Raw genomic sequence first — 17822 nt, forward strand, 5'->3', positions numbered from 1 at the left:
GACGGAATAATCATTAAAAATTTCTGGTATTGAAATTATTTTATATATCAAATTTCATTTTTTTTTGTTAAGCCCTGAATTATTAAGTTGTGAAGTCGTATTTGAAGATAATAGAGATTAGCACTAGTTCATCCAAATTTAACTGGAACGCTTCCGCTTAAAAAGATATTGGATTCTTGAAATCTTTATTGCTCAAAAAATAAAATTACATAATAAATACAATAGTTTAATAAATTAAACAAAAAGAATAATACTAATACTAAGTATTTATGTTACTAACGCATTCTCTTTTGTGCTTTGGCCAGTCCTTCTTCTGACAATCCTTGCTACAATAGTACACTGATTTACATTTACTGCATTTCATATTACAGCTATTCATGCATATTTTGCATACCCCTTCAGTTACCCCAGTTACCTCAGTTTGTTCAGTTGCGCATATGTGCGGTCTCTTAACTTCTTCACCTTGGACGATTTTTTTACATTTAAGACATTGCCATGAGTGCGGTGGCTGATCCTGCAATATAAACTTGCGACCGTAGAAAAGTAGCACCTTTTTAGCATGTTCAATCTCTTCCTCCCCATCATCAGGTCCAAGAAGTGATATTTCCCAACAACAGGGACAAATTCCAGTCATTTCTTGGTATTCACGTCGACTAGGCTCGTTTGGAAATATCTTGGGAGATTCTTTACAACTCATACATTTTTTATAACCGGTAATATTAGTATCATATGGTACAACTTTATCAATAATTTCCAAACGGTTAGACATCTTGAAAAGTATCTTTTTAAATTTTTATGTAAGAATAAATTTTTTTTAAAAAAAAAGAATAAAGAATAAAGAATAAAGAAAAAAAAACACAAAAATGTTTGCAACACAAACTTTTTAAGCGTACGAAAGATCAACAAATAACAATATCACAAATTTTATTTTTGCACCATTTATAAATGGTTTGGAAATGATTTCTGTAATAAGTTAGTTTTGAAGATTACTTCTAGTTTTAGGTTTTTATTTATTAAAATTCAAGTATTTTTGGTTACAACAATCCTTAAAAATTATAATTATTAATATCATACATTAATGTATATAAATTATCATTTAAAAACATTCCTTCCATAGTTCCATAGTTAATAAGAAATTTTTCCAAGGTTCAAAAAGTTAATGAAACTAAAAAATAGTCATGAAAAACAAAAGAAAATCATTTACTTTTTTTATTATTGTATTCAATAGATCACATACTCAATAAATAAAATTTCTTATAAAACATATAATCCGGATATTTATGAAAATTTCGAGAATCTCTTAAAAATAACAAAAAAAAATATTTTTTCATTTCCTTGTCATTTAGAAATGTACTATAAGTCCACATTAAAATTCAAAAAGTAATCACTAAAGAAAAAATGAATAAAAAGGAATAACAAAAAAGTAAAAATAAAGGAACGTTAATTACATCCCTAAAAAGACAATGAAAATAAAAACTGAAAAAGATTACCTTAGTCATCAGAAAACCCAAAAAACCACGTCTAAAGAAAACTAATTTAAGAAGGAGCGTTAATTGCGTCCCTAAACAAGAAGTTTAAAGACAGAAAAATAATTTACTGTTTAGTTCTTAAGAAACTCCAAGAAGCCATCACTAAAAGAAAAAATAATCAATGTTAATTACGTCCAAGAAAAAAAAACGATAAAAATAAAAGGAGCATTAATCGTACCCCTAAGCAAAAAAAATTACTGGACAACAATAAAACCAGTAAAAAAAATATTTTTAAAAAAAATTTATGCTGACCCTTATTTGTGCCTATACTAAAAAGGTTTCGTCCAGATTTTCGTATTTCGACCTAATTTCTGATTTCGACCTTGATCTTCAATTTTCGGCTGGAGTTTCGTTTCGGAATGATTGGCCGAAAGCCGAATACTGAAATTAGGCCGAAATTATTGAGTTTCGACCACATGTATAATGGAAATGTATCAGAAAGTACAGTTATAAGAATAATGGCATATGCATTTTCAAGAGATGAAATAATAAAGAAAAGAGTCATTAAAAGATATTGTGAGAATAATGGAAAGAAAAATTATAATTACAACAGAAAGCATTAAGAAAGTACTTTAAAGAATTAAGAGATAAAGAAAATAAAATAAATAATGAGCAAGATAGGGCAAATGATGAGGATATAGAAAAAATAGTTCAATTACTATTAAGAAAAAAAGAGGAAATAGGAGCAGTAGTTAGAGAAGAAGAAATACAAAGATTTCTAATATAGGGATATACAAGATATGAAATTTGAATATAGAAAGTTAAGGATTCAGTTGGATTTGTTTAATGAAAATGATGAAAAAGATGTAAGAGAAAAATTAAATGAATATATAATTAAAAGAAAAAAAGATGGAAAAATAGGAAGTGAAAATAAAACAAAAATTGAAAAAGAATATGATGATAATTTTAGAAATTATGAAATAGAAAATAAGTCTTAATGATGATAATGAAATTGAAACTGAAGATATAAATACTATGGTTTTGGATTTAAGTAAAATTCAAAGTTTGAATAGTTTATTGATAAATCCAGAAAATTTAGAAAATCCAGAAAGTGATATTAAATTATTTGATTATAACTTAGAAGAATTATATTACTTTTACTACTTCTATTTTCAAAATTTATGCGCCATGCAAACATAAACTGAAGTAAGTTTGATTTGCCATAGACGTGCTTGTGTCACTCACCAAAAAAGGTTATTCATGCCAATAAATTATTCAATGACCTCAGATGCTTAATTTATTTCTAATTTCAAAATTACAGAGTCTTCAATCCTAAATTTTACAAAAAACAATCAAAAAATATAATCACTGTATTTTCAAGATACAGAAACTAAACTCAATTATCAACCAATAAGTTCGAATTATTTCTTAAATCTATAACTCATTTGTAATACAATTCCAAAATGATACCAAACCATCAGACCATAAATTTCACATCCCTTATTTTCTTTTTGCTAATAACACGTATATTAAATCAAATAGAAAACTTTGTTACAGACAAATTTAATAAACTCATTAATTCATATTTGTCAACCTTACCCACATCATCTAAATCAATTATTAAAAATTTACTCATCCAAAATTGGACTTCTTTACCACATGATATCTGTTACATTTATACCTAAGAATAGACAATTCTTTTATAAAATGAAAAATGAAATCGAATTATACCAACGTCTTACTAAAAGGGTGGAATAGGCTATGTTATAGGTATGACAATTGTTGGTACTGCGTTGAGTTTCCATAAGATAGAGAAATGGCAAAAAGAAACAGGCTCTCAGGACATTAAAAGTAATTCATAGTCACAACATTTTCACAACAATATTCGAGAAGAAAATATCTTAGTTAATGACGAAGACAATATATTTTTTATTGACTTTGGAAAATCAATTATAGCTGATAAGAAGTTTTTTCATCAAGAGGAATCTGAATTATCCCATTTATTGAAATATTATATGCAATTAATATTGTTCATTATCTAATTTTAATCTTGATTGTAACTTTAATAATTATATAATCATGTAATATAATGTAATATAACTATTCGCTATATTTAATATGCCAAAGCAAATAAATGTAATTTTTAAATGTTATTAATGCACAGTTAATTTATAACTGTAAATTGAGCAGTCATCCTGGCCCCGCTTCTAAAAATAATTTTAGGTCATGTATTATTTTAATCATGATTTTGTTATTTGTTTATCGACTCGTATGACGTTGTGCTACCTACCTACCTTTCCGACGTTAAAAAAATTTTTTTTTAAAAAAGAAGTTGTCTTTTTTTCCGTAAAATTTCGTGAACTAGGACCATATTACAAGTAATTTTTATTTAAAATTTTTATTGTGACTTATTATTACATTTGTACTTTTTTTATCGTATATTTTGGCAAAAAAAAAACGCGTTAAGTTACAATATTTTCTTACATTTGTAAATAGCCAACATAACTATAATATTGTACTAACTCTTATTCCATTTATTTCTAGACGTATATTACGTATATTTAAATTTTAACATGTTTATATGTATAATTGTAACTAAAAGAAGGGCAAGACCATTTTTCTCCGTAGTGGTTCAATGTTTATCAACTTTAAGTTATTTATTTACAGGAGCATTTGTTTGTATAACTGGGTCTGGCCTATGATTATTGAAAGCAAAAGATGAAATATCTACAAGAGCAAAGGAGGAACTACAGTAAATAAAATATGTAAATATATTAATATTTTGAAATTATAATAATTACCTTACAATAAAAAAAGAAATTCATTTCTTCCTAATCAGCATTATATAATTTAATTGTCCGGTTATAAAATTAAGATATAGAATTATTGTAATTACCATATAGAAAGAAGTGAAATACTATCATTAAAAAAATTTATTAAAATAAGTTTATTTTTTAGTTGGATTTTTTTTTAATGCTTATAATTTATAAACAGCAAATGCTTTTTAAATCCTTCTGACACAGGTTATAGTGTTATCCCATCACCATAGTTATTGGATTGTACGAATTTGCATTAAGTGATGTTCACAAAATGAAAGTAACTTTGTTTAATGAAGATTAAATTAAGGACTTGAAAATGAATAATTAAAAATCTTTAAATATTATTGTGTAAAATATTAATTAGATTCCAATCTTATAGTAATATACAAATGTATTGTATCGAGATCTTGACGTAAATAAACATTTTCTTTATAATTATTGGTAGATATTTGTTGAAGGTTCCAGAAAATATATTGAAAAGTGAAGATTTCGGACAATAACCGTAATGTTAAGAAACTCAATTTTTTTTTGTTTTTCAAAATATATAATTAACTACCCGTATAATTAAAGAATTTTGTCTTAAATTATATAATACAATAATTTAATAAAGAGATTTAATAATCTAATGTAATGACACAAGATTTATTTCAGTAATGCTACGTAATTTAGAGGTCAATTGACTAGGAAATTAAAAAAGAAATCAAACCTCTTTGAACTTTTTTTTTTCATTGGGAAACAAATAAACTGTGCAAAAAAAAAAACACTGATCTTGTCCTAATATTATGTAAATTATATATCGGAAATATACTTTTTTCTCTTCTATATAAATTTCAATCTCGTTTGCTATCAAAAATTTTTTCTATATAAATAAAGGTACATACACTATTATGAAGAAAATTAACACATGATTATTAGTTTAAATAATTATAAAAATAACAAACTTTAGATTATTTATTGACTTGAAGACCATGAAGACTACCGACGTGCTAGATCCTAAAACATGACCATTCTATTTACTGTAGATAATTTCCAATAATAGCCAATCTAGTTCTTTGTTTATTTGTTATTACACCTAGTCATTTATTGAAAAAAAGAATTATACATAATTTTATAAAAACTCATTTTATTTATGGCCATATAACGTAAAAATAGGAATATGGCACAAAAAATCCAACTTGAAAAATCAAACCACCCTTAAAAAGGATTTTCGGGATATTATTCTTACAATTCAAATATTTCTTTCCAGTTAAAGTTCTTTGTTTCTCAATTTAACAAAATTATACATTGCTATACCTTCAAATTTTTTTAAATAATTTCTGGTGTTGCAAAGGAACGGGGTCAACATTGTAATGACGTAAATTTGTATACACAAGCGCAATTATTTGCTAGAACCTTCTACGTACAGTACGTTAAAGTGTGACTAATTTTTACTGTATCAAACCATTTTGATGTTTAAACACGTGATTTTTCTAATATTCATAAAATTTTACAGTTTAAAAGCAAAAATTGTAACAAAATATAAAAAGAAGAACCATGCATCACTTTATTATATTACAGTTAATACATAATTAATTACATAAAGTTATCTTAATTGTCTCCTAAAACCTAAATAAAGTGATTGATTTATGCTATGACAATTAAAAAATACCACCAACTAATCTATAAACAAGATTTATGGTATTTCTTGTCTTAATATTATAACTCGACAGTGTTCTGTCATCTAAGAGTGGTTGACCTCCAAAGATATATCTTTGTTTACCTACTTCTAATCCATTTCTTTCATAATATAATTCTTTAACTTTTTTAATGGTATATGAAGACTGCACTTGAAGAGAAGTTGTTCTTCCGTCTAAATCTTCAACAAATATTTGAATGCCACCAGTAACGATAAGAGTGAGTCTAATTTGATCATTTTCTTTAATGTTATAATCGTTTATAGTCCTTTCATTCTCAAGTCTTTGGCTTCCAAGGTGTAATAATTGTTTGTTTACATCAATATCATGGAGTGCTTTGATTTTATTTTTGACTTGTAGAATCGTATCATAAGAATTAACTTCAATTCTTGCTCTAAGCCTGAATTTAACAAAGATAAACATTTTTTATTATCAATAGAGGAGATAAAGAATAAATGACATAATAATAATTTGCGTATCTAATATAAACACCCAAAAGATGTTAAACTATAAATGGATTAAATTGACATCTCAAACCATTATAAAAGCTAGTTGGTTTCTTTTTTTTTTTAAATAAAATTTCTGATAAAGTGATACTAAATAAATTATGGACCTCTATGAATGTTTATTTTGTTGTGAAACGGAGAATAGAAATTACTGTAAAATAACTTCAAAATGTACTCATAAAATCGTCATTTGCGTAGAATGTGTTAATAAAATCATTGAAAAGAGTATTAATGAAAAACAATCTATTGAAATCACCTGTCCTACACCAGGATGTAATAAATCAATGGATAGGAATGATGTATTAAATATTGCAACAAAAGAAATATTTGAAAGGTTTTTTAACTTATTATTGTAAAGGTATCATTATTTATACAGTACGTAATAATATTTACTTTTTTTCTTTTAGATATGATGAACTTTCTTATAAACACGCAATACAAAAGATCCCAGAATTTAGATGGTGTCAGGCCTTTTGTGGAAGTGGACAAGTTCATGAAGGAAAAGGTACTTTTTAGGGAGTCGCAATTTTCTTCTCATTAATAAAATTCTAATAAAATTCTCTTTAACTTCTTTAGATCCGCTTTTTATTTGTGAAGGATGTGGCGCGAAATCGTGTTATGTTCATGAGGTTATCTGGCATGAAGATCAAACTTGTGAACAATATGAAAAAAGTATATCAAGATCAGACTCAGCTACAAAAGCTTATCTTTCAAATACAAAAAGATGTCCTGGATGTAATATATATATTGAGAAAGTAAACGGATGTGATACCATGAAATGTGAATGTAAATGTATATTTTGTATGATGTAAGTATTACATTTTTTAATAAAGAAATATTTATGCTTAAATTAAAATTTGACATAAATTTATTTTATTGATAGTTGCTTACACAAATATCCAGGTCATAAGCCTACTTGTATTCGTGGTTAATAAAATTTTATATAAACTGTATTTCTGGATGAAAGCATTTTATTAAACTAGCCAAAAGAAAGCATGGTATATTATTCGCTCTTTGAGTTGAGTTCTATAAAAGGATTGGCTTTTAATGATGGATTAACCAAATTATAAACTAGTCGAATTAAAATTAATTTTTTTATCATTATTATAAATAATTAAATAATTTACATTTTATTTTTCATTTTCGTTAAAAAAAACTATATTATTCAAAATACTCGTGTGTAAACAATTTATAAAAATATGACATACCTCAGATGACTAATGCTAGCCAACTCTCTTAAGGCATTACCGTATAGCACTGCCTAAGAGACCTAGAGCTTTCCTTAACGGTAATGTAACTAGAATACTCTAGGATTTATCCTATTAGCCTATATATCCGGATTGTTTTTATAGAGTATCCGAATATTGATTTTTTTTATATAGGATTATCCGGATTATACTTTCGGATATCCCAGGTTTAATAATAGTTTATAGCTTAATTGTTATTTTTAAGCTTTTAACTCTTCTAAAAATGGCTACTAGTGATAATAAAGAAACTACACTAGCACAAAATAATATAAATAATACAATATGAAGAGGAACTATCTGAGAAAGAAAATGGAGATGATGAGGTTGAACAATATCTTGCAATAGCTCAGATTCCTAGGGACCAAGATTCTCTAAAATGGTGGAATGCAAATCAAAGACAGTTTCCAATTTTAGCCAAATTGCTAGAAAATATTTATCAAATTCAAGCAACGTCAGGCGCAAGTGAACATGTATTTAGAGATGCAGGCTTGATAATGACAGCTAAAAGAACTTCAATGAAAGAAGACTTGTTTGAAGCATTAATACTTCGTAACATGGTTGATATGATGTTTAATTGATTAAGTAAAATTAAATCGAGTGAAAATGTAATAAATATAAATTTATTTGAATTAATTATAATAAATAAATATGTGTGGATAATTGCTGCGCCTGTAAGCTTAGGATAATCCGAATATCTTATAATTTTCATTCGGATTTATCCGTTACTAACTGACACAGGGTATTCGGATACAATTTTTTTGAAACGGATAACCCCATAACAGCATTAGGGTTATCCGGTTCAAAGCTCTAAAGAGACCCCCCTATCCGCGTACCCCCACTATCCCTTAAACTGTTTTGCAGCCAAATTTGCCTGCAATTTTGTTTTTTAATTAAAGACACTTTTAAATGCTTTAAAATATTTTATTACATAAACCAATATTTTTGTAATAAATTCTATAGTATTTTCTAAGTAAAAATTGAAAAAAAAGTTCAATTGATTAATGATTTTTTAAAAGTAAATGATCGACAAATTATAACAAATAGTAGCTAAATTTTTTAAATTGAAATATCTTTTTATCCATTAACCCTAGAAATATAAAATTACCACCATTTGATGCGTCTTAATGAGAAGAATCTGATAAAAATAAAATTGTCCTTCTACAAATATTATGTGACAGGATAACTTATAAAATCTAAAAATTTATTATCAATTTTAGAGTTACCATTAAATGCGCCTTAATAAGAGGAATCTAACAAATATAATTTCATCTTTCTATGATCACTAGATCTTAAGATATTTTAAAAATTCAAAAATTTTTAAAATTAATTTTAGCCCCTACAGTTTAAGGGATAATATACCCGGGTATGATATGTGGTTAAAAAATCTTAATTCTGGTAAGAATTCGGCTAATTCTGGCCAATTTTTCCATATTCCATACAAGATACCCCGGGTATAATTCAATTTTTAAGTTGGTGAAATTGATATATACCCGGGTATTTTAGGCAGTGCTATACGGTATAAAATTGTCCATCTGAAAGATTTACAACTAGTGGTACGGTAAGGTCGTTAAGTTCCCTTAATATTTCTTGCGCAAAATATTAGTTAAGTACTTTCTGCAAGCTGTGATAATTGTATATCTCCAATTTTCCAATTTTTGAATGATTCAGTTTCTAATAATATAGTATCTCTGCTGAATAGTATGGAATCTTCGTTCTATGCGATAACTTAATAAATAATCCGCCTTACGCATAAAATATAATCTTTCGTTCAAGATCTTTTGTTAGTTAATATCATAATATTTAATCTTATGGTTAAATATATTATAACACTGAGTATGCTAATAATGTGATTTTAGCTTACTTATATATAAAATACGATTGCTAATAAAAACAACATTTCCTATCGAAACAAAAGAATTAGCAATAAGAATGGTTTATACTATATATATTTAACTACTCTTTACGGTTATTAGTAGTTGTCTTGATAGACATAAATATATAATATCTTTGCAATATTTTTGCTTAGGCAAAAGGCATGGCATGATAGTATTAATATTTATAATAACTACGTAAAACATGATTTATCACGAATATTTATAGTTTCCTTTTTTTTTTTAAAAAAAAAAAAAAAAATATTATTAAGGCGACTTAAATTATAATGTTTTAAAGACTTGCGGAATAAAATTATTTGTTTTTTTTCCGTCTTTTAGGAAATATTCATTTTTTATCGATAATACTAACTGCATAATGAACAAAATTTGAACGTTTTGCATCTCATAATAATGATGCATTATTAAGGAAATTTTATTATTTCATGAAAAAATATTAATGAAAATGAAGATTAAGAGATGTATTATTTGCATGTGGATACGTGGGGAAGTTAATATTTCTCTAAAAGTTAACTATAATAAATCTATAATCTATTTTAGATTAATATACATTATTCAGTTATGTAGTTTACCTCCAACGTGTAAATAATTTGAAAATAATAAAAACATATACTATTTTTAATGGCTCTGACGCCTTTAGAATCAACCAATAATATATCGATATAATGATTATATAAAAATATTGTGATATTTCTCTAGGTATAAATTTCATTGATTGTTATTACAGTATTTCTGTTCCGTTTATCAATTTGACATAATTATAATTTGTACAATACATGATAAATTTTCTATACTCATTTTGAACTTTAAAATATAAGTTAATGAATTAGATTAATCTAAGAATTTGTACCCGTACCCGAAAGAGTTCTGTACCATAATTTTAATAACATACGCTTGTGGCATGGTGTGCTCGCGTAAACAAGTGTGACAATTTAATATTGTGATATTACAGAATTGTAGCAATTCTAAGTTTATTTATAGACCATCGCCATAAGATTTACAGTAAGTCATAAGTTCTGTTTCACAAATTCTTTTTTTGTTTAAAGATAAAAAATTTTTATGAATTTTATTTTTTTAATTTTTCAACTATCACCGGGGGTGATGATCACCGGTGACTGAAATTATAACGATCGACCAGCATTAAAAAAACATAGTGCCGGTAAAAATTGATAATTCTGGCCAACGGTGATGATCACCCCGGTGATTTTGAAGTAAAAACTTAAATTCAAAATAAGATAAGATTATTTATAAAAATATCATTCGATTGAAGGATGAAAAATACTCTGAAGAACGTATGTTATTTTTATTGTTAATTCCATCTATAAGTATAAATAAAACAGCCGAATTACCAACTTCTTTAAATAATAATCCTTCTTTATTATCCGCTAATTTTTAACTATTTAACATATGCGTTTTTATTTATACAAAAAAAAATTATGCTAGGATTTAATTAATTATTTATTCTTAAAAATTCATATCTTGGCAGAAAAGCTGGGTGATTTGATTACTAGTTCTGAGGATGTGCGGATTGCATGTCTGAAATTTGTGCCAGGTTGATGGCGCAGTGTGGCGCAGCGATTTTTCCAAAAAAAATTAAATTGCAATTTTTTTATTTAAAATAAAACTTTTAAATTCCTGCACTAGGTGTATTTTCGTCCGCTTTGCAAATTTACTTAGAGCATATGCAAGTGGTTTAGAAGGCCATTTTCGAGTTATTTAACAAAAACCATTTTTTCAACAAATCCAATTTTGGAAATGATCAGCAAAGACGATAAAATCGGTTGTTATATACTAAAGTCAAAATCTACTTCCAAAACCTCCTTTCATTTATAAGTGAATTTTGTAAAACAGATGAAAATACATCTAATGTGTAAATTTAAAAGCTTTATATTAAAAAGAAAAACTTTAACTTAAATCTTTTTGAAATTACTGCGCCACACTGCACCGTCAACCTGGCACACATTTCAGACGTGCGTGCAGATTACGCCATGATGCAATTGATGTAGTTAAAAATAGAAAAAATCCAATAGCTCTGATACGTTAAACATTTACTGAGTCATAAATCATAATCATGTAAGATAGAAGTTTATAAATTCTATAAATGCTTTAATAGAATTTCATAAATAATATTTATTGATGATAGTTGTGAAAGATGTTTTTTTTAACTTTTACATAGCAATTTTGATAGAAAAGTTCTGAAATGACTTTATTTATTTGATTATTATGAAATAAACTGTAAATAACGTGTTAGGAGGCAAAATTCACTTGTGAACTATGTCCTTACCGCCTTAGCACATTTATATTGTAATAAAGTGAGTGTAAATTAAAAATCCAAACACAAAATTTTATTTTTTTACTCGTTGACTTAATTCTATACAAATCTGATCAAATGTATGATAAGCAAAATTACCATTTCCGTAAAAATTATAAATTTACAAAATAAATAGGGATTTAACACAAATATAAAGGTAACGAATATGACAATATAAAAAATAATAATAATTCAAATACATATGAATCACATAGCGATAATGTGAAGATGCAATAATGAAAAACTGTTCTAAAAAAAATGTTCTATTTGAGACTAAACAACGCTACAAATTTTTTTTTTTTGTAAAATGTTCTATATAGGTGTTACTTTAAGTGTAATTCAAGCAATAAATCTTTTAAACTTTACATATTACATATATATAGTTGGAATGCTAGAAGTTCCCATGGTTTTTGATAAATATATACATATATGATCAGCCAAATTACTAAAAATACGCAAAATAAACCCTTAAACAAAAAACCTGTTCCTGTTAAAAATACGCATTATAATAGTCTGACTGTTTAAATCCCTTTACTTGCTTTACCCTATTGTAACATTACTACTAAGATAAATCGTTTGCGGTATAGCGATTTTATCACTACGCTGCAAATTTAGATTTAATGAATATATATTTTTTTTTAAATTTTGTAATGCATTTCCTTATTAGGATAACACATCCAAAAATTCTAGAACAGTAGAACCGCACGTGCAACACGATACGGCTAAAAAAAAACACACAAACAAAGTAAGAGGGAAGGAAGAGAAGAACGAGAGAGAAAAGAAAGGAATATCGCTATTTAAATAATTTTTGGAGAGTAACATACGAACCTAATTTAAACTAATCCTAATCTAAAAAAGACTAACTAACTTTACTCAATAGGAACTAAAATCAAGAGAAGCTCGCGCTAAGCCTAGAAAATTGCAAGTAAACTAGTGTGTAGGTTGACCTCTTCCCTAACATTTAATCCCCATACTCGAACCCAATTCTATACCACGATCAGAAACCTTCTTTAATTTTTTTCTCAAAAAATTTTATTCTTGCGAACAAGAGACTTGAGAATAATGTTTTCTATCGTTCGTTCCAAATCTTGGTTACTGCGGATATGACTGATTTCTCGTTTGCTGCCGAATTTGTCCCACAGTAAACCCTCTCGTTACCTATTCCCAATACACGTCCTACAAAGCCGAAAAATTATGTGGTGTCCCCAAGGTAGAAGACTAGCGGTTGGCCCTCCATGGTCATACTCCAATCCAATCTTCTTGAAATCCAATCTTAAAAATTAATCCTTATTTTCGTCATCATTACGCCACGTGATTACTGCGGATATGGTTGTTCCCTTCCTCGGATAAAATTGTTGCCGCAATTTTGTCCCACAGTAAATCACCTCACTTCTCGACATTCCTATTTCCTCGCTGAATCTTCCGTTACTACTTTTGAATTTCTGAGCTAAACTCCACTATCTAAAAGTCAGTTTTCTTTGTATTTTTCCAAGCCTCTGTTATCGACTTCTGACAAACTTTTTGTTGGAGCAACACCTCGCCCTACTTGGCCCTTTTTGGGTCACTACCGTAAAGGCTGACAGCGAGAAATAACTTTTGGTCGAAAAAATTTGAAAACTACTAACAAACTTACACTAAAACTCCTATCAAAATGTTCATAAAGGACTGAATAAACAGTTGGTGATGTTGAAATGCGTAAAATAACGGCTTAGTCGACTTAATTTTACATAGCATCATATGAATAACGAACTACCGATTCGTCTGGTTAATTAATGATTTATTTATATTAAAAGTTTTGTATACTTTATATATAAAAAGTCTTGTTATTCTGTGCCGAAAAATTCCTTCTGTTTAGAAATGACTACGTTACGTCGTTACGCATCAAACGTGGTGTAACGGTAAAATAAACATAAAAGATCATTTATACTGTATGTTGATGATCTTAATTGTTAAGAATGTTATCAAAACTCCGGACAATAACTTATTTATTTCTTCAGAGAATATATCATATTACACACCGATACTGGAGTAACAATAAATAAATCGAATTTTCGAAATGGAAATCAAAAAAGAAGAAAAATTTTTACCACAGAATTCTATAATTCATTTCTATATTGGGTTCCATGGATTATGTAACTAGCAAAATTCAACTAGTCGCAGTCACGTGCATTCTGTTACGCCACTATAATTTGTGATCATTTAGTATGTATGTAACATGATGCAGTCAGTTTCTTACGAAAATTCTAAAAGTTCTAATAGATTATCTTTAAATAAACTATAAAAATCGCTACGTAATTTTCTTTGTTTTAATAAAATTTCTTAAATAAACACAACATAATGGAACTTACAAATAAAAATAATTTTGACCCAACACCGAAATTAAAATCTAGTCCCATACCGATTTTATTTCTTCCATTTAATAATGAGAAACTAAGATGTAATAATTGTGGAAATAAATATTCTACCACATATTTGTATGAACAGAAATATTGCAAACAATGTTTATTATTGTACATTGAAAATATAGCAGACAATACGGACAATAACAAATACTTTGATGTAAACATTATGACAATAAATACTCATTGCATTGAACACAAGTCAACAAGAAAGATAACATTTTTTACAAAAAGCATCCAGGAATGGTGTGTAAATTGCTCAGAAATTTTATATTTTAATAATTACTATGATTACGTTATCAATACTACGACGAAGTGTATTCGTAAAGAAAAGGATTGTAAATTATGTGAAAAAAAATTTGTTGATAAGAATACCTTTGAGATTAAGTTGTGTTCTAATTGCTACTTAATTTCTTCTGGGTGGACAAAATCAATTCTTACTAATAAACCTATTCCAATACTTCATTTACCATGGTGGGATGCTTCCAATAAAAGTAGGGTCTGCAACCATAACCTAAAATTTCTAACCGATTGTAAAAAATGGTGTTCATATTGCTTTATAGTTTACGTAGGGTGTAGATATTGTTTGACAACGAATATAATTTTTGGAATTATTGATCAAACTCAATGCAAAAAATGCAAAAGAATATCAAATATAAATATTGATATCGAAATTATTAGCAGTGGAAATCACGATATAGATGAATTTCTTATTTCTACAAGAACAAATACCGATAATCATGATAAGTTTGCTAATTATATGAATAATAGTGATAAAAATTCTAATCCTTTAAACGTATATAATTTTATCGAACATAAGCTTATAAATTTTAATTATAAACGAACAATGGAATGGATTCCGTATTCTCAAATTAATAATTTAGAAAAGATAGCAGAAGGGGGATTTGGTATTATTTATAAAGCAATTTGGTTAAATAAAACTTCTGTTGCCGTAAAAAGATTTTCAAAATCACATATAATAAACTTTTTAAATGAGGTAATTAATTATAACAATATTTAATTTAATTAGTTGTTGTACATTTTATCACTAAATTGAATTTATGACTTTTAGGTGAAATCACTCCATCGATGCTATGATTCAGTTTTTATTGTTAAATATTATGGTATTACGCAAGACCCTGTAATAAAAGACTACATGTTAATTATGGAATATGCGAGAGGCGGAAATTTACATAGTTATTTACAAAAAAATTTTACAGATATTAAATGGACCACAAAATTAGCTGTTTTATGTCAAATTTCAGACGGGTATTTATGTTTATATTAATTATTCTATAAATAATTACGCGAAATGATATTAAAATTTAAATTACTATTCATACTAGACTTAAGGCTGTTCATAACGAAAATTTCATACATCGAGATTTTCATAGTGGAAATATATTATCATTAAAAAATGATCACAAAAAATGGGTAATTGGAGATTTAGGATTATCACAACCAGAAAATAATTCGTCGAATAATGAAATATATGGAGTAATACCTTACGTCGCACCGGAAATATTTCAAGATGCTATGTTTTCAAAAGAGTCTGACATATATAGCTTGGGTATGATTATGTGGGAATTAACAACAGGTTGTAAGCCCTTTTCTAAAGTTGAACATGATGCTGGACTTGTTCTTCAAATTATTGATGGTAAAAGACCTGAAATCACAATTGATACTCCTGAGTGTTTCGCTAATTTAATGAAAAGATGTTGGGATTCCAATCTCTTAAAGAGACCTTCCATAGCAGAAATTAAAGAAACCGTTGATGGTTGGTACAAAAAGCGTAACAAAACTGAAATAATATTTAGTAACGCTGAGGAACAACGAATAGGATTAATACAATTGAAACAACTTGGACCAAAATTTACAGAAAAACAACATCCTGGCGCTATTTATACTAGTAGGCCTATAAAATCTCTTATTTCTCAAGTTTCATCTCTTAATTCGTCTTCGACTATTTCGAATCAAGTTTCGAATCAAGGTATGTATTAAAAATTAATTAATGATATATTACTTGAATAGTTTAATAATAGATAAAATTTTTATTCTTTACAGTATACACTTCGGAAGAATATAAATTTGATATAGATAATAGTCATGATACTCAAAGGTATTGTAATAAACTTATTTAATACAGAAAAAAGATCGTTATCTAACTTCTATTAACAAACTTAGACAAACCATTTCAAGATCTTCGTCTATCAAATCATCATCTGGTATGTACAGTACTATTACTTAAAAATATTTCTTGATTTTATATTAAGTTTATCTTTCTATCTTATAGGATATATTTCAAACGATTTAGATTTTGATATAGAAACAAATACTCAAAGGTATTAAAATGAAACTTATTTGATACAAACAAGATAAATTATCTAACTTTTGATTATAATAAACTTAGATTAACCACGTTTGAATCTATAAGATCTTCGTCTATCAAATCATCTTCTGGTATGTACAGTACTATTACTTGAAAAAAAAAATTTCTTGATTTCATATTAAGTTTAATGTTTTTCTATTATATAGGATATATTTCAAAAGATTTAGATATAGATATAGAAACAAATACTCAAAGGTACATATATGTTTAAGATTAAATACATTGTTTTATTTTTTTAAATTTTTATTTAAATTAAATTTTGTTAATAATAACGATATACTATTTTATTGACATTTTAGGTTATCTACAATAAATATAAATTCAATGTCACATCCAAATGCAATTTATACTAGTAGACCATTAAGCGCACTTATTTCACATGTAAGGAATAATAGAAATTAACAAGTAGTAAAATGATTTAACGTAGTAAAATGTATTTTGTAATTATAAATAAATACGTTATATTTAAATAAAGTAACCAAGCGTAAAGCGAATAAGTATTAAATTTATTTTATTTTAACTTTATCAATAACCAAAATTGGACGAATATTCAATTACTGCAAAAAGAAATTAGTCAAAATTAAAATTCAGTAAAAGTTCTTTCTACAAACTTAAACTTATTAGTCAACTGCGCGTATCTTCACGAGATCACGTGATTGTTTATTGTTTTGTTGTGATACGTTTTTTTATCACCGGTTCTAACCTTACATACATGTCTCATTGTCTCAAGTATCTAGCCCCGCCCATAGTTTCTTTAAAAAATTGATTTTTGATTTTATTTTTTTCATTCCCTACTCGCTACCCTTTCTTTTTTTTTAAAAAAAAATATTTTCTTCTCATTTTTATAAAAAAAAAATTTTTTCTATTTTTCTAACTTTATTCATCATCCTCCTTTTCCTAACTTTGTCATCCCTCCTTTTTTAAAAAAAAATTTTTTTATTCCCCTTTTTAGGTTTCTTTTATTTTATATTTTATTCTTTTTTTTTGTCTTATAGGTTGAATATATTTTTTTTGTTGGTTGATTCTTCTTGTGGGTTAGTTCTTCATGGGTCAGTTCTTTAAACGTGAGTCAATTATTTTTATGTAGATCAATTTAATATTTTTACGTGAGTTGTTTCTT

General features: G+C 26.8%; 4 protein-coding genes across 4 annotated transcripts; 2 read left to right on the plus strand and 2 right to left on the minus strand.

Annotated features, from left to right (window-relative positions):
• Window positions 1-275: 275 nt before the first annotated feature.
• Window positions 276-769, minus strand: OCT59_011561 (uncharacterized protein; the record flags this gene model as incomplete). Its single annotated transcript, XM_066133826.1, has 2 exons — window positions 276-326; window positions 395-769. The coding sequence occupies 2 exons, from the start codon at window positions 767-769 to the stop codon at window positions 276-278; spliced, it is 426 nt and encodes a 141-aa protein (XP_065989148.1).
• A 5156-nt stretch (window positions 770-5925) lies between these two features.
• On the minus strand, window positions 5926-6384 carry OCT59_011562 (uncharacterized protein; the record flags this gene model as incomplete). The annotated part of the gene is made up of 1 exon (XM_025326153.1): window positions 5926-6384. The coding sequence occupies one exon, from the start codon at window positions 6382-6384 to the stop codon at window positions 5926-5928; it is 459 nt and encodes a 152-aa protein (XP_025177491.1).
• A 184-nt stretch (window positions 6385-6568) lies between these two features.
• On the plus strand, window positions 6569-7399 carry OCT59_011563 (uncharacterized protein; the record flags this gene model as incomplete). Its single annotated transcript, XM_025309322.2, has 4 exons — window positions 6569-6801; window positions 6875-6972; window positions 7044-7275; window positions 7351-7399. 4 exons carry the CDS (start codon window positions 6569-6571, stop codon window positions 7397-7399), a joined length of 612 nt encoding a protein of 203 aa, XP_025177490.2.
• A 6852-nt stretch (window positions 7400-14251) lies between these two features.
• OCT59_011564 (uncharacterized protein) lies at window positions 14252-17104 on the plus strand (the record flags this gene model as incomplete). The annotated part of the gene is made up of 9 exons (XM_066133827.1): window positions 14252-15310; window positions 15386-15582; window positions 16029-16303; window positions 16378-16432; window positions 16498-16538; window positions 16607-16655; window positions 16724-16773; window positions 16849-16897; window positions 17002-17104. 9 exons carry the CDS (start codon window positions 14252-14254, stop codon window positions 17102-17104), a joined length of 1878 nt encoding a protein of 625 aa, XP_065989149.1.
• Between the last annotated feature and the right edge of the window lie 718 nt (window positions 17105-17822).

Source organism: Rhizophagus irregularis, chromosome 2, assembly GCF_026210795.1.
Source record: "Rhizophagus irregularis chromosome 2, complete sequence".
NCBI classification, from domain to species: domain Eukaryota; kingdom Fungi; phylum Glomeromycota; class Glomeromycetes; order Glomerales; family Glomeraceae; genus Rhizophagus; species Rhizophagus irregularis.